Source organism: Taudactylus pleione, unplaced genomic scaffold (assembly GCF_031769625.1).
Source record: "Taudactylus pleione unplaced genomic scaffold, aTauple2 ptg000053l, whole genome shotgun sequence".
Classification (NCBI taxonomy): domain Eukaryota; kingdom Metazoa; phylum Chordata; class Amphibia; order Anura; family Myobatrachidae; genus Taudactylus; species Taudactylus pleione.
The window spans coordinates 22,604,661-22,628,642 of NW_028284455.1; the positions used below are offsets into that span (position 1 = coordinate 22,604,661).

General features: G+C 44.4%; 1 protein-coding gene across 3 annotated transcripts in view; it reads right to left on the minus strand.

The window, feature by feature from the left end:
• NEK10 (NIMA related kinase 10) overlaps nucleotides 1–23,982 on the minus strand; it is a 347,660-nt gene that overhangs the window by 57,164 nt on the left and 266,514 nt on the right. For 2 of the 3 annotated variants that reach the window (XM_088463508.1, XM_088463507.1), the window contains exons 30-32: nucleotides 11,551–11,588; nucleotides 11,323–11,463; nucleotides 7,262–7,362 (exon numbers count right to left, since the gene is read on the minus strand). In XM_088463508.1, the coding sequence (XP_088319634.1) occupies nucleotides 7,262–7,362; nucleotides 11,323–11,463; nucleotides 11,551–11,588 (280 nt within the window). The remainder of the gene's footprint in view (nucleotides 1–7,261; nucleotides 7,363–11,322; nucleotides 11,464–11,550; nucleotides 11,589–23,982) is intronic. The other variant, XM_088463509.1, reaches the window with a different exon arrangement.

Genomic DNA, 23,982 nt, shown 5'->3' on the forward strand with positions numbered 1-23,982 from the left:
GACCGTAAGCAGTCCAGGGTCACCTAAATCCCTTTTTCCTGTTTTATCCAAGGAATCGGTGGATGAGGAGGATGAGGACGACATCTTGCCTCCGTAGAACCAGTTTGTGCAGGGACACATTAATTGCCAGCTTGTTTTGTGGGGGCCCAAACAAACCAATCATTTCAGCCACAGTCATGTAGCAGACCCTGGCGCTGAAATGATTGGTTTGTTAAGTGTGCATGTCCTATTTATACAACATAAGGGTGGGTGGGAGGGCCCAAGGACAATTCCATCTTGCACCTCTTTTTTTTCTTTGCAGTATGTACTGTTTGGGGCCTAGTTTTTCAAACTGCCATCCTGTCTGCCACTGCAGTGTCACTCCTAGATGGGCCACGTGTTTGTGCCGCCCACTCGTGTCGCTTAGCATAGTCATCCAGCTACCTCGGTGCAACCTTTTGGCCATAAAAACAATATTGTGAGGTGTGAGGTGTTCAGAATAGACTGGAAATGAGTGGAAATGAAGGTTATTGAGGTTAATAATAGCATAGGAGCAGAAAAACCCACAAATTCTGTGATTTTAGCTGTTTTTATGCTTTTTAAAAAAAAAAATACAGATCCAAAACACAAAACCCAGAACCCAAAACACGGAAGGGTGGTTTTGGCAAAACCAATCCAGATCCAAAACACGAAGAAAGATCCAGATCCAAAACCAAAACACGAAAAGTGGCCGGTGCACACCCCTAATATATATATATATATATATATATATATATATATATATATATAAATATATATGCCTTATTACATGATAGAAGGTATAATAAAATGCATTTATGAGGAATGTTATAGGTGTAGGTTTTAGCCTCAGTCAATAAGCTTATGATGGTATAAGCATGGCCCAATCTCAGTGAGTGAACAGTGTATGATATACTCAGGGAATGAGTCTATATGGACACACACAGGTGTCCTCCTGGGAAACACTGTTCTAATCTATTTCCTGAATGTGTGTTCACTGCTGATCAAAAAAGGGATAATCAGTACATACTGTGCAGTGCCATACCTAAGATTTCAGAATAAGGGGTCCATTCATCATCATTTAATTTTTACAAAAGCAGGTGAAAATTAACATTAAGTGTGAGGGCTATTCATTATGATATCTCCCGATTACTTTTCAGCCCCGATGTGGCCCGCTGCCCCCATACACTACTATGGGGACCTAAATTCATCAAACTCCGAATATAAAATACTTTCAGAGTTTGACTGCGGGAACTTACGTCATCTCCAGTTGCCGTTTGTTCCCAGACCGCAGCTCCTTCCTATGGGAAGGAGTCCCGGGTTGCAAAGAGGGATCCATTTGAATCCCTCTGCTCCCATCTGGCTCCTTCCGTCAGAGGTGGCGCATGCATGAACCGATATTCATGCTGAATTGCTCCAGTGCTTTGTATCTACCGCCGCTGCTCACAGCGAGCTGGATTCCTAATTATCGGGGTCCGCCCGGCCCCCGATGATTAGCATAATAAATGGACTTCTAAGTGTGCTATATAAAAAACTGCTTTACCACTGGAGGTGTAACATTATATTAATTTAAATAATAAATATTCTGCAACAAGCAGAAACCAAATTCCACAAGATATGAAACTGCATGGACAGAGGCTGTTCCATGGTAAATACAGAATAGGTCTATGCCTCATTTTATGGACATGAGTACTAATGAGATTTCATTTTGTAGAACAAAATAATGAACATGAGAAATATAGTCTGAACAGTGGGCCTGATTCAAAGGCGCTCGCAAAAAGCGAGCACTCGCTCTGAATCAGGGCATGCGCTTTTTTTTTAGTTGTGGCCTCCTGGCCGCTCGCATAGCTGTGGGTGACCACCCACAGCTATTGCGAGCAGCCAGGATGATGGTTGCGATGGTCAAGACCATCACTACCATCGGGCTTGCGACGAGACCCTTGTGGTAGGATCTCGTGGCCGCAAGCCCCAGAGAGCTTCTGGCTCTAATAGAGCCGGAAGCTCTCTCACTAGCATTACTGGTGATGTCAGTGGGGCTGCCCACAAACGGCAGGCGTTCGCTTGGGAACGCCTCCGTTTGTGAAGCCACCCCCCGGCCACGCCTACAAAATGGGGCGACAGCCGCCCCTTTTGTAGTGCTTTTTGCGCTCGCTCCGGGGCATTCCTAAAAGGATTATTACTTATGTGTATGACTGATATGGGGGCTTAGCATAGAGGTCAACTGAAAATGTGGCAAACATAAATTAAATAATTTGGTGATAGTTAAGGTTATTAGCATCTGAATATATAAATATTTCCATTACACAAACAGAGAAGGTAAATACAGGTTTTATGAGGCTGATTTAGAATTAGGCTAAAAACTTTGGTTTGCTGCCCACCAAACCATGGGTGCAAGGGGTGCAAATGTGAATTATTTTTGTTCAAAGGACAAATGCTGCGCACACAGGGGTACCAAGAGGTGGGCCAGCCACGGAGGCTTAGCCACGGCTCCAATATTGTTTGGCAATGCCCCTTCCAGAGTTGTACTGCTGCTACATAGCAACATGGCATCTAGCACGGAGACTAGATGTGTATGACAGAGGCATGGTTACTCCCCCACTGTTTCGATTGTCAACACCCCGATAAAGGTACCGGGGCCTGGATCGTTTATGGCAGCACTGCACATACATACTGACCAGCTCTATTTTTACACTGCAGTATAGTGATGGATAAAATTGCTTTCCCTTCACAATTCAAGTTATGCGTTTTTCATTTCATCAGCAGCAGCTCACTAAAGTTTTGAAACAGAATAGCTGGATTTGATATTAATTGGTGGAACAGGCGGAGCTTATGCTCCAGGTGCCAGGGCAGGCAGGGGGCACCGTCTGGGGTACATTTTTTGTTAACAGGCTGACAGGCTAACTAGCCCTAGAAGTGTTTGAACAGAATCATATTAGTGTTTGCTGATGTGTCAAATAAATGCTGCAGTCACATGGTACACACACTGCATGGAGGTTGCCACTGTTCCAGGTTCTGTGTGGTGTGGCAGACAACACTGTAGGACATAAGGTTAGTAAATATAAGGGTAATGTGGGGACTAATCTGCAGTGGGGGTTGGTGTGCTGGGGGGCACACTGATGTGCTGGGGGGCATATTGATGTGCTGGGCGGACATGTTGGTGGGAGTATGTTGGTGTGCTGGGAGAGCACTTTTGCATACTGGGTGGCATATTGGTATGCGGAGGGGATATCTTGATTTGCTGGGAGAGCAAGTTGGTGTGCAGGGGTCAGGTTGGTGTGCTGGGGTGTAAATTATTGAGTAGGGGCATGTTTTTGTGCAGGGAGGGCATACTAATGTGCTGGTAAAACATGTTGGTGTGTGGGAGGCATTTTGGTGTGCCAGGACAGCATGTTTTTGTGCAAAGGGCATGTTGGTGTACTAGGAAAGCATGTTGGTGTGCAGAGGGCATGTCGATGTACTGTATTGGAAGAGCATGCTGGTGTGCAGGCTGATATGTTTTTGTGCAGGGGGCATTTTGTAGTGTCAGGGGGCATGCTGATAATCAGACAGGCATATTGGTGTTCAGGGGGTCATGTTGGTATTCAGAGGTGTATGTAGGTGTGCAGAGGGTCATGATTGTGTGAATGTTGGTGTGCTGGGGACATGTTGGTTTGCAGGGGGGGAGCATTTTATATGCAGGGAGTCATGTTGGTGTGCAGGGAACATGTTGGTTTGCAGAAGGAGTATGCTGGTGTGCAGGGGGCATGTTGGTGTGCAAGAGGTGTATGTTGGTGCACAAGATGAGTATGCTGGAGTGCAGGGGGTCATGTTGGTATGCAGAGGTTTATGTTGGTGTGCAGGGAGGCATGATGGTGTGAATAGGGGACATAATGTGTGGGAAGGCATGTTGGTGTGCAGAGGGATATGTTGGTGTACAGAGGGCATGTTGATGTGTTGGGAGCCATGTTTGTGGGCTGGGGGCATGTTGGTGTGCAAAAGGTCATGTTGGTGTGCATGGGACATGTTGTTGTGCAAAAGGAATATGTTGGTGGGGTTGGGAAACTGGATGCCAGCGCTCGGGATCTCATTGGTCAGGATCCTGATGCTCTCATCCTGACATGGTTAGGATACCAACACCTGTTGGTAAGTATACTAACCCTATCCCTACCCCTAACCCTCCTGCACCTTAAACCTAATCTCCCCCTAGGGCCTAAACCTAACCCTACCCCCCAGTTCCTAACCCTCCTCCCCTAGTGCCTAACCCTAATCCTAACCCGTCCCCCAACTACGCTACTTACCATTGAGATGCTGGCACAGGGATTGTAACTGGTGTTGGGATTCCAGCACTGGCATTCCGACAGCTGGGATTTCAACTACAGCCCTGTTGGTGTGCAGGGAGCATGTTCATTTGCAGGGGGAGTATGTTAGTGTGCAGGGGGGCATGTTGGTTTGCAGGGAGGCATGTTAGTGTGCAAAAGGAGTATTTTGGTGTGCAGGAGGAGTATGTTGGTGGGCAGGTGGAGCACTTTGGTGTGCAGAGGGGCAGGTTTGTATACAGGTGGCATGGGTGTGCCGGGGGAAATAATAGTGAGAGGAGAATTACAGAGGGGCAGTGAGTGATGGTGAGTCAGGAGTATTTCTGTGAGTGGGTATACTGTCATGGAGTGGTAGTGAGTGAAGGGAATTACAGTGGATAAAGCATAGTGTAATTTTGTAATATATATAAATTCAAAACTGAAAGTGGAATGGTTATGCGTTAATTCAAATGCTTAGTAAAATTGAACCTATAGTACTTTAAATAGAGCCATGGCTAAGTCAGCATGATTTGTGACACCAGTTGATAACAACTAAAATGGACGGGGAGAGAATGCACTTGACCAGCTGCCAGGACTCCACGCTACACCTCTACTTAAGTGTGTCTTTAACAATGTACTCCAATTGTTTGTAACCTCACTGTACAACTTCTGACTTTTCACTTTATTTTTTTCTGGTTGCTCTCAGTCCAAACAAATGTTTACTGTAAGTTAAAGTGGGATATGAACGGACTAACCTACTAATTTAGGAAGTATTCACATTGGCTTAATGCTGGCCACACATATGCTGCAATATCACAAATGATCAGTTGGCCCAATATAGCCCTGTGTTAGCCCCAAACAAAGCTATGGCCAATAAGTGATCAATTTTGATAGAATCATTGTCATTGAGGTTAGTAAAGAGGATAGAATGCTATTGATCAGTGTGTCATCATCTAACAGCACAAACAATCTCAACCAAAGTACCAAACAAAAAGATCTCATTCCATTTGACAGGTAGCTAATACACCTAAAATAATTGCTGTTGGAGACAAACATTTTTCATTCATTTTTATTGATTTATTTATTTTCTGCCACCTGAAACCGTCCTGGTAGTTCCAATAACTAAAAAAACAGCTCCTGAACTTTACATTATTTTGCCCATTCAGAACAGTGGCCAAACGGACAAGTGACTATAATGCTGTGGCCAGGTAACAGAATCGCCATATGACACGCTAGCATAAGATACCACAAATACTGTAATATTGCTTTCTTATTGTTGGAACTGTGAAATACAACAATTCCTACAGTTAGGACTACAAGGTGCTTCCCCCTATATAGAGATGTAGTTAACAGACCGGCGGACTACATGCCGCCTGTCTATATCCTGACAACGAAAGCCCGACGGGGGACTTAAGATAGGCGCCCAATACCGACGCCTATCTTAATCCTGATGCCGGAATACAGAGGGACGCCGGACCGATCGAGGTAAGTCTGGGTGTCTTAGCACAGCCGCGGGGGAAGGGGGTTAGGTTTAAGGACTCCCGTGGGGACTTAAGATTAGGCATCCCCCGGGGAGGATCAGGCTAAGGGGAGGGGAGTTAGGCACCCCATGGGGAAGGATAGGGTTAGGCACCGCCCTGGGAGGATTAGGTTTAGGGTGCAGCAAGGGGGGTTATGGTTAGGCACCCCCAGGGGGAGGTTAGGCACTAGAGGGGAGGTTAGGGTTAGGCACCATTAAGAGAGGGTTGGGGAGGGGGGGAGAGGGGTAGGGATAGGGTACTTACCTGCCCTGTCGGGATCTTCTCCCTTTGGGCTGTCGGCATTAGGATATGAACCGTCAGGACTTCATACCCATTCCCCCCATACTTTATTTTAGCAGGTTTAGGGAAAACAATGGGGCATCTTTTACTCCCATCAGAGAATGTAGCGCTAGCAGTGACATCACAGCCTATTACTTGCACTGGGGAGCAGAATCAGGCAGCATCACAGGTAAAGAACTGCTTGTTGTTTCTCCATGTCAACACCTGGTGGTGCTCAGTGTGGGGATGCTGCTAGGGGATATTATGTCATTCATTCAGGGCCTGATTCAGAGCCGGATGCTATTTGCAGACGGTCGTTTAGGAAAAGGGGGTGGCTATTCAAATGAACCGTTCGCTCTTTGCGGTCTGTTGACGCCTCCATGTCTGAACGAGCGAACAAAACTTGCGGTCGTTTTTTGGATAACTACACCCCCTGGCCGCTCGCATCATACGTCATGTCCGCTATTTATTAGATTAATCGAGTACATCGACCAGCGTATGAACTGCTCGTTATTCTTGTGGTTGGTTTTTGCTACCACAATTTTGCGAGCAGTTCTGACTATAAAATAACCCAGTGACGTGGTCAATGACGCTGCTGTATTAATTATGCACACCCATAAAACGCCCGTTTTGACCTTTAAGCACGGCTGCGTTCTGATCTCCACTCCCCGTTTTCAAGCACCTTCCCCTGTTACCACTAACATACGCCTCCTCCTGTCACTCAAAATAGCAGGCATTCGCTATTTAGCGAACAAACGATTTTCGTCCGCACGGACTGGTTCGCACATGCGTATTAAAATCCGTACGCATGCGCAGTTGGGCAAACATCGCTCGGAGCGAACGAGCGGCCGCTTACGAGCGGCTCTGAATGAGGCCCTCAGTGTTTTAAAAACCTGCCAAACCTTGGAGCCATATGCGTCTGCATAGATTCGCTTTATGGTCGTGTTGGTAAATACTGTAGTGTCCTATTCATAAGAAAAGTTTATTTTACCTGTAGTTTTCATCTTTTTATTATCTGAATTGTGATGTAAACTATACTTTGAGTAATAGTAATAAAATAAACTCTTTAAGCAGGATGTTAAATCTTTGCATTTTCTGTTCTGTGACAAGGATTTTTTTTTCTCTACTTTACCATATAAAAATAATGAATAATAAAAACTATATAGACATTAAAAAAACCAAGCTTTGTACCTGTGTAATATAAATAATCTTGTGCAGCTGGATTAAAATTTGTTGAATAGGATCACTGATCTGTCGCACTTTTCTCTGTGATACTGCAATACCTGCAGATGCTGCAGCATAGAAAGTGAAACAACAAAAACACAAAAAGGTTATTAAACTGAATGCGTTTAAGGCAAATTGAACGCCACAGAATTAAAAAAAAAAAATACAATTTCATTTATTTTAGAAATGAATTTAAAAAAAAGTGTTGAAAATGTAACAATAGAAACTATCAAATGACATTACAATTTTAGGAACACGAAGTCAGTTGAGTCATATTGGTGATTTGGAAACAGTATGTATTTTACTAGTATTTTCTACTAGTGTAGCATTTTTGCTCAATAGTACTGTAAACACGTAAAGTGAATTGCCACTTCCTTGCAGTCACACAATCAAATCCTCTCTTAATAGTACAGTATCTGCCATTGCACTGAATTACATTGTGGTTTTACCGATATGAGATGTAAGTAAAATCCATATTTATACAATGTGGTGATCAGTGATGAGGTCCAAAACTGCAGCCCAAACACAAGCCAGGTAAAACCACTGGGGGAGGGGGTTCTTGTATACTAGGCTATAGGTAGCAGAAGCCGCTATTCAAATGAATGGCAGCTTTAACCCCTTCCCAGCCACAAATCATCTAGCAACCAGACTAAGAAGTCGTGAAAGACATAATTTAATTTTTCCTACTTTTCTTTGACTGGGTGAAACTATAAGCAGCCAGGGTCCAGAGGGGAGTACACTAATTTCTACACCCCTAACCACGACTCAAGAAGTAGGATTTAAGACCTGTTACTCAGAACGCACTACACTAATGGGATCCAGTTTAGGTTTTAGCATCACACCGAGAGCAAATGCTTTATCCCAACACCACCCTGCATAAAGCCCCAAGACAAAGGTTAAAGGTTATCCTTTTCATCCCCTCTACCCACCACTCCAGTGGCAATGGGTTTACTACAGCACTAGAGGCTAGTCCCAACCCTCCCTATGACAAACATTTCTACAGCCCATAAGAACTGGCCCTTAGGAAGAGGTGATTTGTTTTTAAGGGATGTAATCGGGCGCTGAAAAGCCTTCAGCAGTCAGAATCCCAGCTCCAGAATCTCGACTGCTGACATCCTGTCGGTAAGTATTAGGGTTAGGTTTAGGGGTTAGGTACTAGAGGGAGGGTTATGGTTAGGTTTTGGGGGGAGGGTTAGGGTTAGGCTGTGAGAAAGGTGAGTTAGGATTTAGGGTTAAGTAATTTACCTAATTTGGTTGGGATTCGGACTGTCGGGATAACGCAGTCTGTATTCTGATCGCTGGGATCCCCAATAGACACAACCCATTTTTTTTAATCAGGACCAAAGCGCTTTGCAGAGCATCAATTTGTTTTCATGTCCCTAAACCAGAAGTGGTGGACGGTGCGCCAGGGCTACCTACAGTTAGAGCCACAGCACTAGAGTAAGAGACAATTTATTGTGCTACTCTGAAAAACAGCTAGGGGGATTTAGTTATTCTGCAGCCACAGATCCCAGTAATAGGCTAGGGGCTAATTATTTATTTTAATAATTAGCTTTAACAGACAGACCAGTGTTTCCAAAAATCGGTCCTCAAGGCACATAAACGTCATTTGGTTGAGGTCCAATATGTGCTATGTAATAAGAATGGTTCTAAAATGCACTGTGGCGAACAGTACATTTTTTTAATGAACCGGAAGTGAGGGGTGGGGGGGGGAGAGAGATCATAAGGATTCAATATTGGATGTTTCTTTTTTTTCCCTGGTTTCAAGTTCTCACCTCTTAATATGGCATGTTACAAGCTCTACTACTGCAAACAGCGAGCTGATAATTGCTGCTGTACATTCTGGGGGTAATTTATGAATGTGGGGTCACACATAGGATCCAACTTTTTAAATGTATTGGTTCTCACGCTAACCCCTCTCCCATGTGACTGAAGAATGCCATGTTGTCTATGTTTAGTAGCTGCAACAAAACAAATATTGGGAATGCTTAAGCACCTATAGAACTCACAGAGCAAGCGTCCATTTTACACTAACTTAAAGAGAAGGAGCTGTACAGAAGAAAAGCAACATGAGACATCCCATGGACCCTCCAATCAACAGTTCCCACAACCAGCACATGTTATATTTATTTGCAAAGTTGAAAGCCTGCAGGTGACCAGATAGTCAGGGGCAAGTACAAGATTGTCATAGGATTCTTATACTGGGCATACACTGTAGAGTTTGAAGTGCGAGGAGCTAGGTTACACTGTGCTAAACTGCATAGCAGTGTCTTAACTAAAGCAATCATAGTAAGCAACATTATTCCACGGAAGATCAGTCATTGCTGTGTATTCTAAACCATGTTATTTTGGCAAATATGTTTATATTTATCTATCCTATTAGAAGCACTTTATTTGAAAGTGGTACTATACATTAAAACTTTAAAACTGGCAGAAACATTTTGTGAATTTAATCCATTTGGTCATTTGTGAATACAAAAGTATACTTAAAAGTGTTCAGTAAGCTCATTTACAAAGGTGTAAAACTGCTATCCCAAAGTACAAATGGCCCACTTTGTGTCATTTCTACCGGTATGAACCACAGATTTGTCGGCCCAGAAAGCAACATCATAGGGATGCAGACACTTTGTTCTCAGTAGGGTGGACAGGGGAGTTCCTTCCTAAAGGTCTCATTTAGAGTTCCCATTTTTGTGAATAAATATATCTATTCTGTGCACAGATTTGTAACTATAATATATTTATGGCTCTATGAGAATGGGAAGGGTAAGCATTAGTTGGGTACAATGGGGTAGATGTATGAAAGCAGCACGTTAAGTGCCGCTATAACGCTTCCTGCTTCGCCTCTTTACCGAGGCGCAGCAGGAAGCACTACCGATGAGATGTAAGAACATCTCATCGGCCGGAGAGGGGGAGCGATAACTCCCCCCTCCGGCGCTACCCACTAGAGACAGCAGCGCATCAGCCTAGTGCTGATGCGCTGTGTCTCTGTCCCGGATGGCTCTACTGAGCATGCGCGGGATCTCGCAAATATCGTGAGATCCCCGTGTACAGCCTGGAGCCGGCAGCAGCCCCAGCAGGGACAGCGCTGTCCCTGCTGTGGGTATAGGCTAGCGCCAGGCTGTAGCTGTCGATTACGACAGCTACAGCCGGCCAAACGGCGCGGTATAACGTGCGCTGATACCACTTCTGGGCTTCATACATCTTCCCCAATAAGTGTTTGTACACCTAAGTGTAGCAAGCCACTTGGAGATTTCACCTAATGAGAGTTGGTTGAAACTGCAGATACACTTATTAGACAAAGCTTTTATGAATACTGGTGGATTAGTGTAAAGATGATGATGATGATGATAATACCAGCAGTACTGTTGAGCCCAGAGATTCCCAACCACGGTCCTCAAAGCACACTGACAGTCCAGGTTTTAAGGATAGCCATACTTGAGCACAGGTGACTTAATCAGTACCTCAGTTATTTTGATTTAATCATCTGTGCTTAAGCATGGATATCACTAAAACCAGGACTGTTAGTGTGCCTTGAGGACCGAGGTTGGGAATCACTGGTCTAGCCACTTCTAATACCCCTTTTATACCGACACTGAATTTTTTTTTAATTTCCATGTCATAATAATAAATCCCATTTTGGATATCTAGTTATTGTCAAGGACAGACACAGGAGTCTGGGTTTCACCTGTAGACCAGAAAAACTGACTGTTAAATATGAAGTCTTGCTATTTTCACTACAGTGTTTAACACAGCAAAGTAATATGGACATTTTGTTGAAAGCCAAAAGTGGAATCCCCCAGTGAAAATTCTATCCTTAACCTTGAAAAGTGCTGACTGCATCAGTGAGATTAGAGTTTGGATGACTAGCTTTCTGTTTACGTAAGCTTTCTTCATGTAAGGAATGCAGAAAAGTGTAAGAATTATCTTTACAAATTCATACAAGTAATAGTTTAAATAAAATATATGTGTCTATATCCAAAAGCAAAAGTCAAAAAGAAGATGTATATAATTCCACTAAAGGTAGATACCAGAATATTTCAGACTGTGAAGAACCAAAGTAGGAAAGCTGTGTGTAGGCCATTCTGCCCTTAAACACGTCGCTAGTTTTCTACTTTGAGACCTGAACACCAGTGAAGGAACTTTCAGAAGAAGATCAATAGGCAGCAAAGCTGAAGAAAAGAAAGCAAGAAATAGCATTTCATGTTATATAATGAGAGATAATGTTTCAAGCATTTGAGCTGAAAAATAAGATTTACCTGGTCTTGGCTTAGAGCCTGTGCTTCCTGTACGTTCCCTGTAAAATAGATAGCACAAACATGTATCATTTCTCTGGGACTTTGTTATAAATAATAAAATAAAAATAGGACTTTTTGTTTGATTGTCCACACACGACTTTATTCAGCATTTCAATAAATGTATTATCTAAACATGTCCTTTTGGTGATGGAACACTTACAAGCCTTCTGTAACAGAATATTTTCACTGACCGGCTCCTTCCCCTTGGTGGAGCTCAGGGAGATCATTATTCCTAGGACTTCTCAGTTTCTGTACTTTAACAATGGAAAAAATGTATTGCTAACCATTCTAAAGCTGGGTACACACTAAACGATGTAACAGACAACCACACCGCCGACGGTCCGACATATCGGGCGGCAGGTACACATTACCTGCCGCCCGATCCGGTGCCCAACCGCTTGATACGTCGGCACCATCTGCATTCTGCTGCATGGGGTCGTCAGTCGTATTGTCAGAGTGGGCTGCATTCAGGGACGACCTGGCGATGCAACTGATGACCAAACGGCAGTGCGCTTGGTCATTAGTAGTGCGTACACATTGGCCGATATTGACGATGAGTTGGCCCGATCCAAGCAGGCGACATTTTGTCTATATATTGGCTAATGTGTATCCAGCTTAAGAGGGCTCTTTAGGTGTGTGAGGAAGGACCAATTACAAGCTGCAAGCTCCATACTGTCACACCAGGCACCACAGGATATACACAAAAGCAAGTGAAATTAATGGCTCAGAGAAAACTGTTTTAGCATGCAGTTTATGGGGCTAGACCAAGGGAAACAGGTCAGTGATTGGTTAATGAGTAACCAGGAATGCTGCCTTAAGGAAGATTTGAATGTAGCCATGACCCAGTCAAAGAGTTAGGGGTCTATTTACTAAGCAGTGTTAGGAGACAGAGTGAAAAGTGATAAGAAAGTGATAAGGTGCCAGCCAATCAGTTCCCAAATGTCATATCCAAAAGCAAAAGTTTGAAAAATGACAGTTGGGAGGTGATTGGCTGGCACCTTATCACTTTTCACTCTGTCTCCTAACACTGCTTAGTAAATAGACCTCTTAATCAGTAAGGAGAGGACTGGGAAGCCTAACATAAGGGGAGAATTGTTGTCAACATAAAATGCACAATTACATAAATAGCACAAACAGACTGTATGGATTTAACTACTGAGACCAATATGGTTGTTTTTTTATTTTAGCAAACGCATGCTGTTAAAAGTACCACCATAAGCATAAGTATCTAAGCCTATAGCCTAATAACAGCTGCTGCAACACTAGAGGCAAATTTCCGTAGATACAAATGCAGACACACAGATCGTGCCACACTGGCACTTTGGCTTCAGTAATCTAAAACCAGATATCAATTCAGACAGCAGGGCAAAGGAGTCAAGAATTGTCAATGACAGTCTAATTTCAATGGAGAGTTCATCATGCGACTTGCCAGACCGCAGGTCATATATTGAAGGTCTACGATCGATTTTCCCTCCCTGTTGGCCTCATTAGACCGAATAATTATAACAAATAAAAGACAGTACAACTTCATTTCAGGGCTTTGCCTGTAAATAAATATAGATTGCAACCACAGACTTAAAAATAATGGTTGGCATGAGAAATTACTCATTACTTGACAGTATTTAAGAGTGTATTATTGGTTAGGTAAATTATCCTTTAAATTATAGACCGTCAGCAATTTATTACATCATAAGTCTTCCTTCATGTCATTTTTTTTGCCATACTATATACTTGAATCATTTGTTGACACATTGAAAGTCAACATGAAGTGTTGCTGAGTAGATCAATAGTTTCCAATCACAAGTGTATGTGTGGTAGTAAACCTGACAATATAAGGAGTTACTGTCGTTCTTATAAATCCAAGTATAGAGATCTGTAATTAACTATTCTGGTAAATAATGATAACACATTAGGAGAAGGAAATGTAATATAATTGTCTATAACTGAAATTCTTCATTTTGGCATGTTTAGACTGATGTTGAGCAAAATACAATATTAGTAACAATGCTTAGTAATGGTGATAATAGTCTCAATGTGTTTTAAACTACTGCAGCAATTGACAAAGTACGTAGTTGTAAAGATCCGCCTCAGCCTGTTGATCTAATGCTTAAATTCATGCCTCTTATTAGTGTTTTTCTACTTTAAAGGATTTTGGGGTAGATGTATGAAGCTGCGCTATTGTGTTTAGGGGTAGATGTATGAAGCTGCGCTATGGTGTAGATATATGAAGCCGCGCTATGCAGTTTAAGGGTAGATGTATGAAACTGCGCTATGGGGTTTAGGGGTAGATGTATGAAGCTGCGCTATGGTGTTTAGGGGTAGATGTATGAAGCTGTGCTATGGGGTTTAGGGGTAAATATATGAAGTTGTGCTATGGGGTTTAGGGGTAGATGTATGAAGCTGCGCTATGCAGTTTAAGGGTAGATGTATGAAACTGCGCTATGGGGTTTAGGGGTAGATGTATGAAGCTGCGCTATGGGGTTTAGGGGTAGATGTGTGAAGTGCACTATGGGGTTTAGGGGTAGATGTATGAAGCTGCGCTATGGGGTTTAGGGGTAGATGTATGAAGCTGCGCTATGGTGTAGATGTATGAAGCTGCGCTATGGGGTTTAGGGGTAGATGTATGAAGCTGCGCTATGGTGTTTAGGGGTAGATGTATGAAGCTGTGCTATGGGGTTTAGGAGTAAATGTATGAAGCTGTGCTATGGGGTTTAGGGGTAGATGTATGAAGCTGCGCTTTGGGGTTTAGGGGTAGATGTATGAAGCTGCGCATTGGGGTTTATGGATAGATGTATGAAGCTGCGCTTTGGGGTTTAGGGGTAGATGTATGAAGCTGTGCTAAAGGGCTTAGAGGTAGATGTATGAAGCTGCGTTTTGGGGTTTAGAGATAGATGTATGAAGCTGTGCTATGGGGTTTAGGGGTAGATGTATGAAGCTGCGCTAATGGGTTTAGGGGTATATGTATGAAGCTGCACTATGGGGTTTAGGGGTAGATGTATGAAGCTGCGCTATGCAGTTTAGGGGTAGATGTATGAAGCTGCACTATGGGGTTTAGGGGTAGATGTATGAAGCTGCGCTATGGGGTTTAGGGGTAGATGTGTGAAGTGCACTATGGGGTTTAGGGGTAGATGTATGAAGCTGCGCTATGGGGTTTAGGGGTAGATGTGTGAAGTGCACTATGGGGTTTAAGGGTAGATGTATGAAGCTGCGCTATGGGGTTTAGGGGTAGATGTATGAAGCTGCGCTATGGTGTAGATGTATGAAGCTGCGCTATGGGGTTTAGGGGTAGATGTATGAAGCTGCGCTATTGTGTTTAGGGGTAGATGTATGAAGCTGTGCTATGGGGTTTAGGGGTAGATGTATGAAGCGTGCTATGGGGTTTAGGGGTAGATGTGTGAAGCAGCGCTATGGGGTTTAGGGGTAAATGTATGAAGCTACGTTATGGGGTTTAGGGGTAGATGTATGAAGCTGCGCTATGGGGTTTAGGGGTAGATATATGAAGCTGCGTTATGAGGTTTAGGGGTAGATGTAGGAAGCTGCGCTATGGGGTTTAGGGGTAGATGTATGAAGCTGCGTTATGGGGTTTAGGGGTAGATGTTTAATGTTGCGCTATGGGGTTTAGGGGTAAATGTATGAAGCTGCGCTATGGGGTTTAGGGGTAGATGTATGAAACTGCGCTATGAGGTTTAGGGGTAAATATATGAAGCTGTGCTATTGGGTTTAAGGGTAAATGTATGAAGCTGTGCTATGGGGTTTAGGGGTGAATGTATGAAGCTGTGCTATGGTGTTTAGGGGTAGATGTATGAAGCGTGCTATGGGGTTTAGGGGTAAATGTATGAAGCTGCGCTATGGGGTTTAGGGGTAAATGTATGAAGCTACGTTATGGGGTTTAGGGGTATATGTATGAAGCTGCGCTATGGGGTTTAGGGGTAGATATATAAAGCTGCGCTATGAGGTGTAGGGGTAGATGTATGAATCTGCGCTACGGAGTTTAGGGGTAGATGTATGAAGCTGCGCTATGGGGTTTAGGGATAGATATATGAAGCTGCACTATGAGGTTTAGGGGTAGATGTTTAATGTTGCGCTATAGGGTTTAGGGGTAAATGTATGAAGCTGCGCTATGGGGTTTAGGGGTAGATGTATGAAACTGCGCTATGAGGTTTAGGGGTAAATATATGAAGCTGTGCTATTGGGTTTAAGGGTAAATGTATGAAGCTGTGCTATGGGGATTAGGGGTGAATGTATGAAGCTGTGCTATGGTGTGTAGGGGTAGATGTATGAAGCTGCGCTATGGGGTTTAGGGGTAAATGTATGAAGCTACGTTATGGGGTTTAGGGGTAGATGTATGAAGCTGCGCTATGGGGTTTAGGGGTAGATATATGAAGCTGACCTATGAGGTTTAGGGGTAGATGTATAAATCTGCGCTACGGGGTTTAGGGGTAGATGTATGAAGCTGCGCTATGGGGTTTAGGGGTAGATGTTTAATGTTGCACTATGGGGTTTAGGGGTAGATGTATGAAGCTGCACTATGGGGTTTAGGGGTAGATGTATGAAGCTGCGCTATGGGGTTTAGGGGTAGATGTTTAATGTTGCACTATGGGGTTTAGGGGTAGATGTATGAAGCTGCGCTTTGGGGTTTAGGGGTAGATGTATGAAGCTGCTCTTTGGGGTCTATGGATAGATGTATGAAGCTGCGCTTTGGGGTTTAGGGGTAGATGTATGAAGCTGCGCTAATGGGCTTAGGGGTAGATGTATGAAGCTGCGCTTTGGGGTTTAGAGGTAGATGTATGAAGCTGTGCTATGGGGTTTAGGGGTAGATGTATGAAGCTGTGCTAATGGGCTTAGGGGTAGATGTATGAAGCTGCGCTTTGGGGTTTAGAGGTAGATGTATGAAGCTGTGCTATGGGGTTTAGGGGTAGATGTATGAAGCTGCGCTAATGGGCTTAGGGGTAGATGTATGATGCTGCGCTATGGGGTTTAGGGGTAGATGTATGAAGCTGCGCTATGGGGTTTAGGTGTAAATGTATGAAGCTGCGCTATGGTGTTTAGGGGTAGATGTATGAAGCTGCGCTATGGGGTTTAGGGGTAAATATATGAAGTTGTGCTATGGGGTTTAGGGGTAGATGTATGAAGCTGCGCTATGGGGTTTAGGAGTAGATGTATGAAGCTGCGCTATGGGGTATAGGAGTAAATATATGAAGCTGTGCTATGGGGTTTAGGGGTAGATGTATGAAGCTGCGCTATGGGGTTTAGGGGTAGATGTATGAATCTGCGCTATGGGGTTTAGGTGTAAATGTATGAAGCTGCGCTATGGTGTTTAGGGGTAGATGTATGAAGCTGCGCTATGGGGTTTAGGGGTAAATGTATGAAGCTGCGTTATGGGGTTTAGGGGTAAATGTATGAAGCTGCGCTATGGTGTTTAGGGGTAGATGTATGAAGCTGCGCTATGGGGTTTAGGGGTAGATGTATGAAGCTGCGCTATGGGGTTTAGGGGTAAATGTATGAAGCTGCGCTATGGGGTTTAGGGGTAGATGTATGAAACTGCGCTATGAGGTTTAGGGGTAAATATATGAAGCTGTGCTATTGGGTTTAAGGGTAAATGTATGAAGCTGTGCTATGGTGTTTAGGGGTAGATGTATGAAGCGTGCTATGGGGTTTAGGGGAAGATGTTTGAAGCTGCGCTATGGGGTTTAAGGGTTAGATGTATGAAGCTGCCCTATGGGGTTTAGGGGTAGATGTTTAATGTTGCACTATGGGGTTTAGGGGTAGATGTATGAAGCTGCGCTTTGGGGTTCAGCGGTAGATGTATGAAGCTTCGCTTTGGGGTTTATGGATAAATGTATGAAGCTGCGCTTTGGGGTTTAGGGGTAGATGTATGAAGCTGCGCTACTGGGCTTAGGGGTAGATGTATGAAGCTGCGCTTTGGGGTTTAGAGGTAGATGTATGAAGCTGTGCTATGGGGTTTAGGGGTAGATGTATGAAGCTGCGCTAATGGGCTTAGGGGTAGATGTATGAAGCTGCGCTATGGGGTTTAGGGGTAGATATATGAAGCTGCGCTATGAGGTTTAGGGGTAGATGTATGAATCTGCGCTATGGGGTTTAGGGGTAGATGTATGAAGCTGCGCTATGGGGTTTAGGGGTAGATGTTTAATGTTGCACTATGGGGTTTAGCGGTAGATGTATGAAGCTGCGCTTTGGGGTTTATGGGTAGATGTATGAAGCTGCGCTTTGGGGTTTATGGATAGATGTATGAAGCTGCGCTTTGGGGTTTAGGGGTAGATGTATGAAGCTGCGCTAATGGGCTTAGGGGTAGATGTATGAAGCTGCGCTTTGGGGTTCAGAGGTAGATGTATGAAGCTGTGCTATGGGGTTTAGGGGTAGATGTATGAAGCTGCTCTAATGGGCTATGGGGTAGATGTATGAAGCTGCGCTTTGGGGTTTAGAGGTAGATGTATGAAGCTGTGCTATGGGGTTTAGGGGTACATGTATGAAGCTGCGCTAATGGGCTTAGGGGTAGATGTATGAAGCTGCGCTATGGGGTTTAGGGGTAGATGTATGAAGCTGCACTATGGGGTTTAGGTGTAAATGTATGAAGCTGCGCTATGGTGTTTAGGGGAAGATGTATGAAGCTGCGCTATGGGGTTTAGGGGTAAATATATGAAGCTGTGCTATTGGGTTTAAGGGTAAATGTGTGAAGCTGTGCTATGGGGATTAGGGGTGAATGTATGAAGCTGTGCTATGGTGTGTAGGGGTAGATGTATGAAGCTGCGCTATGGGGTTTAGGGGTAAATGTATGAAGCTACGTTATGGGGTTTAGGGGTAGATGTATGAAGCTGCGCTATGGGGTTTAGGGGTAGATATATGAAGCTGACCTATGAGGTTTAGGGGTAGATGTATAAATCTGCGCTACGGGGTTTAGGGGTAGATGTATGAATCTGCGCTATGGGGTTTAGGTGTAAATGTATGAAGCTACGTTATGGGGTTTAGGGGTAGATGTATGAAGCTGCGCTTTGGGGTTTAGGGGTAGATGTATGAAGCTGCGCTACTGGGCTTAGGGGTAGATGTATGAAGCTGCGCTTTGGGGTTTAGAGGTAGATGTATGAAGCTGTGCTATGGGGTTTAGGGGTAGATGTATGAAGCTGCGCTAATGGGCTTAGGGGTAGATGTATGAAGCTGCGCTATGGGGTTTAGGGGTAGATATATGAAGCTGCTCTATGAGGTTTAGGGGTAGATGTATGAATCTGCGCTATGGGGTTTAGGGGTAGATGTATGAAGCTGCGCTATGGGGTTTAGGGGTAGATGTTTAATGTTGCACTATGGGGTTTAGGGGTAGATGTATGAAGCTGCGCTTTGGGGTTTATGGGTAGATGTATGAAGCTGCGCTTTGGGGTTTATGGATAGATGTATGAAGCTGCGCTTTGGGGTTTAGGGGTAGATGTATGAAGCTGCGCTAATGGGCTTAGGGGTAGATGTATGAAGCTGCGCTTTGGGGTTCAGAGGTAGATGTATGAAGCTGTGCTATGGGGTTTAGGGGTAGATGTATGAAGCTGCTCTAATGGGCTATGGGGTAGATGTATGAAGCTGCGCTTTGGGGTTTAGAGGTAGATGTATGAAGCTGTGCTATGGGGTTTAGGGGTACATGTATGAAGCTGCGCTAATGGGCTTAGGGGTAGATGTATGAAGCTGCGCTATGGGGTTTAGGGGTAGATGTATGAAGCTGCACTATGGGGTTTAGGTGTAAATGTATGAAGCTGCGCTATGGTGTTTAGGGGTAGATGTATGAAGCTGCGCTATGGGGTTTAGGGGTAAATATATGAAGCTGTGCTATTGGGTTTAAGGGTAAATGTATGAAGCTGTGCTATGGGGATTAGGGGTGAATGTATGAAGCTGTGCTATGGTGTGTAGGGGTAGATATATGAAGCTGCGCTATGGGGTTTAGGGGTAAATGTATGAAGCTACGTTATGGGGTTTAGGGGTAGATGTATGAAGCTGCGCTATGGGGTTTAGGGGTAGATATATGAAGCTGACCTATGAGGTTTAGGGGTAGATGTATAAATCTGCGCTACGGGGTTTAGGGGTAGATGTATGAAGCTGCGCTATGGGGTTTAGGGGTAGATGTTTAATGTTGCACTATGGGGTTTAGGGGTAGATGTATGAAGCTGCGCTATGGGGTTTAGGGGTAGCTGTTTAATGTTGCACTATGGGGTTTAGGGGTAGATGTATGAAGCTGCGCTTTGGGGTTTAGGGGTAGATGTATGAAGCTGCTCTTTGGGGTCTATGGATAGATGTATGAAGCTGCGCTTTGGGGTTTAGGGGTAGATGTATGAAGCTGCGCTAATGGGCTTAGGGGTAGATGTATGAAGCTGCGCTTTGGGGTTTAGAGGTAGATGTATGAAGCTGTGCTATGGGGTTTAGGGGTAGATGTATGAAGCTGCGCTAATGGGCTTAGGGGTAGATGTATGAAGCTGCGCTATGGGGTTTTGGGGTAGATGTATGAAGCTGCGCTATGGGGTTTAGGTGTAAATGTATGAAGCTGCGCTATGGTGTTTAGGGGTAGTTGTATGAAGCTGCGCTATGGGGTTTAGGGGTAAATATATGAAGTTGTGCTATGGGGTTTAGGGGTAGATGTATGAAGCTGCGCTATGGGGTTTAGGAGTAGATGTATGAAGCTGCGCTATGGGGTTTAGGAGTAAATATATGAAGCTGTGCTATGGGGTTTAGGGGTAGATGTATGAAGCTGCGCTATGGGGTTTAGGGGTAGATGTATGAAGCTGCGCTATGGGGTTTAGGTGTAAATGTATGAAGCTGCGCTATGGTGTTTAGGGGTAGATGTATGAAGCTGCGCTATGGGGTTTAGGGGTAAATGTATGAAGCTGCGTTATGGGGTTTAGGGGTAAATGTATGAAGCTGCGCTATGGTGTTTAGGGGTAGATGTATGAAGCTGCGCTATGGGGTTTAGGGGTAGATGTATGAAGCTGCGCTATGGGGTTTAGGGGTAAATGTATGAAGCTGCGCTATGGGGTTTAGGGGTAGATGTATGAAACTGCGCTATGAGGTTTAGGGGTAAATATATGAAGCTGTGCTATTGGGTTTAAGGGTAAATGTATGAAGCTGTGCTATGGGGTTTAGGGGTGAATGTATGAAGCTGTGCTATGGTGTTTAGGGGTAGATGTATGAAGCGTGCTATGGGGTTTAGGGGAAGATGTTTGAAGCTGCGCTATGGGGTTTAAGGGTTAGATGTATGAAGCTGCCCTATGGGGTTTAGGGGTAGATGTTTAATGTTGCACTATGGGGTTTAGGGGTAGATGTATGAAGCTGCGCTTTGGGGTTCAGCGGTAGATGTATGAAGCTTCGCTTTGGGGTTTATGGATAGATGAATGAAGCTGCGCTTTGGGGTTTAGGGGTAGATGTATGAAGCTGCGCTACTGGGCTTAGGGGTAGATGTATGAAGCTGCGCTTTGGGGTTTAGAGGTAGATGTATGAAGCTGTGCTATGGGGTTTAGGGGTAGATGTATGAAGCTGCGCTAATGGGCTTAGGGGTAGATGTATGAAGCTGCGCTATGGGGTTTAGGGGTAGATATATGAAGCTGCGCTATGAGGTTTAGGGGTAGATGTATGAATCTGCGCTATGGGGTTTAGGGGTAGATGTATGAAGCTGCGCTATGGGGTTTAGGGTAGATGTTTAATGTTGCACTATGGGGTTTAGGGGTAGATGTATGAAGCTGCGCTTTGGGGTTTATGGGTAGATGTATGAAGCTGCGCTTTGGGGTTTATGGATAGATGTATGAAGCTGCGCTTTGGGGTTTAGGGGTAGATGTATGAAGCTGCGCTAATGGGCTTAGGGGTAGATGTATGAAGCTGCGCTTTGGGGTTTAGAGGTAGATGTATGAAGCTGTGCTATGGGGTTTAGGGGTAGATGTATGAAGCTGCTCTAATGGGCTATGGGGTAGATGTATGAAGCTGCGCTTTGGGGTTTAGAGGTAGATGTATGAAGCTGTGCTATGGGGTTTAGGGGTACATGTATGAAGCTGCGCTAATGGGCTTAGGGGTAGATGTATGAAGCTGCGCTATGGGGTTTAGGGGTAGATGTATGAAGCTGCGCTATGGGGTTTAGGTGTAAATGTATGAAGCTGCGCTATGGTGTTTAGGGGTAGATGTATGAAGCTGCGCTATGGGGTTTAGGGGTAAATATATGAAGTTGTGCTATGGGGTTTAGGGGTAGATGTATGAAGCTGCGCTATGGGGTTTAGGGGTAGATGTATGAAGCTGCTCTATGGGGTTTAGGAGTAAATATATGAAGCTGTGGTATGGGGTTTAGGGGTAGATCTATGAAGCTGCGCTATGGGGTTTAGGGGTAGATGTATGAAGCTGCGCTATGGGTTTAGGTGTAAATGTATGAAGCTGCGCTATGGTGTTTAGGGGTAGATGTATGAAGCTGCGCTATGGGGTTTAGGGGTAAATATATGAAGCTGTGCTATGGTGTTTAGGGGTAGATGTATGAAGCATGCTATGGGGTTTAGGGGTAGATGTATGAAGCTGCGCTATGGGGTTTAGGGGTAGATGTATGAAGCTGCGCTATGGGTTTAGGTGTAAATGTATGAAGCTGCGCTATGGTGTTTAGGGGTAGATGTATGAAGCTGTGCTATGGGGTTTAGGGGTGAATGTATGAAGCTGTGCTATGGTGTTTAGGGGTAGATGTATGAAGCATGCTATGGGGTTTAGGGGTAGATGTATGAAGCTACGCTATGGGGTTTAGGGGTAAATGTATGAAGCTACGTTATGAGGTTTAGGGGTAGATGTATGAAGCTGCGCTATGGGTTTTAGGGGTAGATATATGAATCTGCGCTATGAGCTTTAGGGGTAGATGTATGAATCTGCGCTATGGGGTTTAGGGGCAGATGTATGAAGCTGCGCAATGGGGTTTAGGGGTAGATGTTTAATGTTGCACTATGGGGTTTAGGGGTAGATGTATGAAGCTGCACTATGGGGTTTAGGGGTAGATGTATGAAGCTGCGCTATGGGGTTTAGGGGTAGATGTTTAATGTTGGACTATGGGGTTTAGGGGTAGATGTATGAAGCTGCGCTTTGGGGTTTAGGGGTAGATGTATGAAGCTGCGCTTTGGGGTTGATGGATAGATGTATGAAGCTGTGCTTTGGGGTTTAGGGGTAGATGTATGAAGCTGCGCTAATGGGCTTAGGGGTAGATGTATGAAGCTGCGCTTTGGGGTTTAGAGATAGATGTATGAAGCTGTGCTATGGGGTTTAGGGGTAGATCTATGAAGCTGCGCTAATGGGCTTAGGGGTAGATGTATGAAGCTGCGCTTTGGGGTTTTGAGGTAGATGCATGAAGATGTGCTATGGGGTTTAGGGGTAAATGTATGAAGCTGCGCTAATGGGCCTAGGGGTAGATGTACGAAGCTGCGCTTTGGCATTTAGAGGTAGATGTATGAAGCTGCGCTTTCGGGTTTAGAGGTAGATGTATGAAGCTGTGCTTTGGGGTTTAGGGGTAGATGTATGAAGCTGTGCTAATGGGCTTAGGGGTAGATGTATGAAGCTTCGCTTTGGGGTTTAGAGGTAGATGTATGAAGCTGTGCTATGGGGCTTAGGGGTAGATGTATGAAGCTGCACTTTGGGGTTTAGAGGTAGATGTATGAAGCTGCACTATGGAGTTTAGGGGTATCAGCATGCTTTATGTGCTTCAAGATACCGCTTCTTCCCATATACTATTCCGGTGAAGTGTGTGAAATGATGGGGATGCTCATCACTGGCGCTCCTATCATCAAGATAGTGCACCAATGTGTAGGTAAATGTGTGAACGGTCAGTGGAACTGACCATTCTGAAATTTATCTTAAACGATTTTGCCAGCTCATGTTGGTGCTGCAGCAGTCTCCTCAATGCTCAATCTGTCCCTGGCTATGATATTTATTGTTTTCAGATAATAAAGTTTTTTTTTTTAACAAGGCCACGGGGGCCACTGGGTGAAAAAGCCGGTGCATGCGCAGACACAGCCGCCAGACACTGAGAGCCAAAAGAGGGAGAGCACAAATCGTCAGCCAGGGGATATAGCACTCTTCCTCTTCGACAAACAGAGAGAAAATACATGCGTATATCTGGTACTGTAGGTATTTTGCAAAGTGCAGGGGTTAAATTCACCCAGACCAGTCAAAACCACCACCTGAAAGAAGAGATAGCCAATAATGTAACCTGTATTAGTACAATTGTTCTGATCCTTAATCATTTGCTGCTATTACATGGGATCTTGAATACTGTGAGGATTATCTTTTGCTTCCTAGATATTGGTGCGACAAATGAGCAACATCACTCCTTGTACTATAAGTTTTGTAGTTGCACATTTGAACTCACCATCCTCTGTTTCATTGATATCAAATATT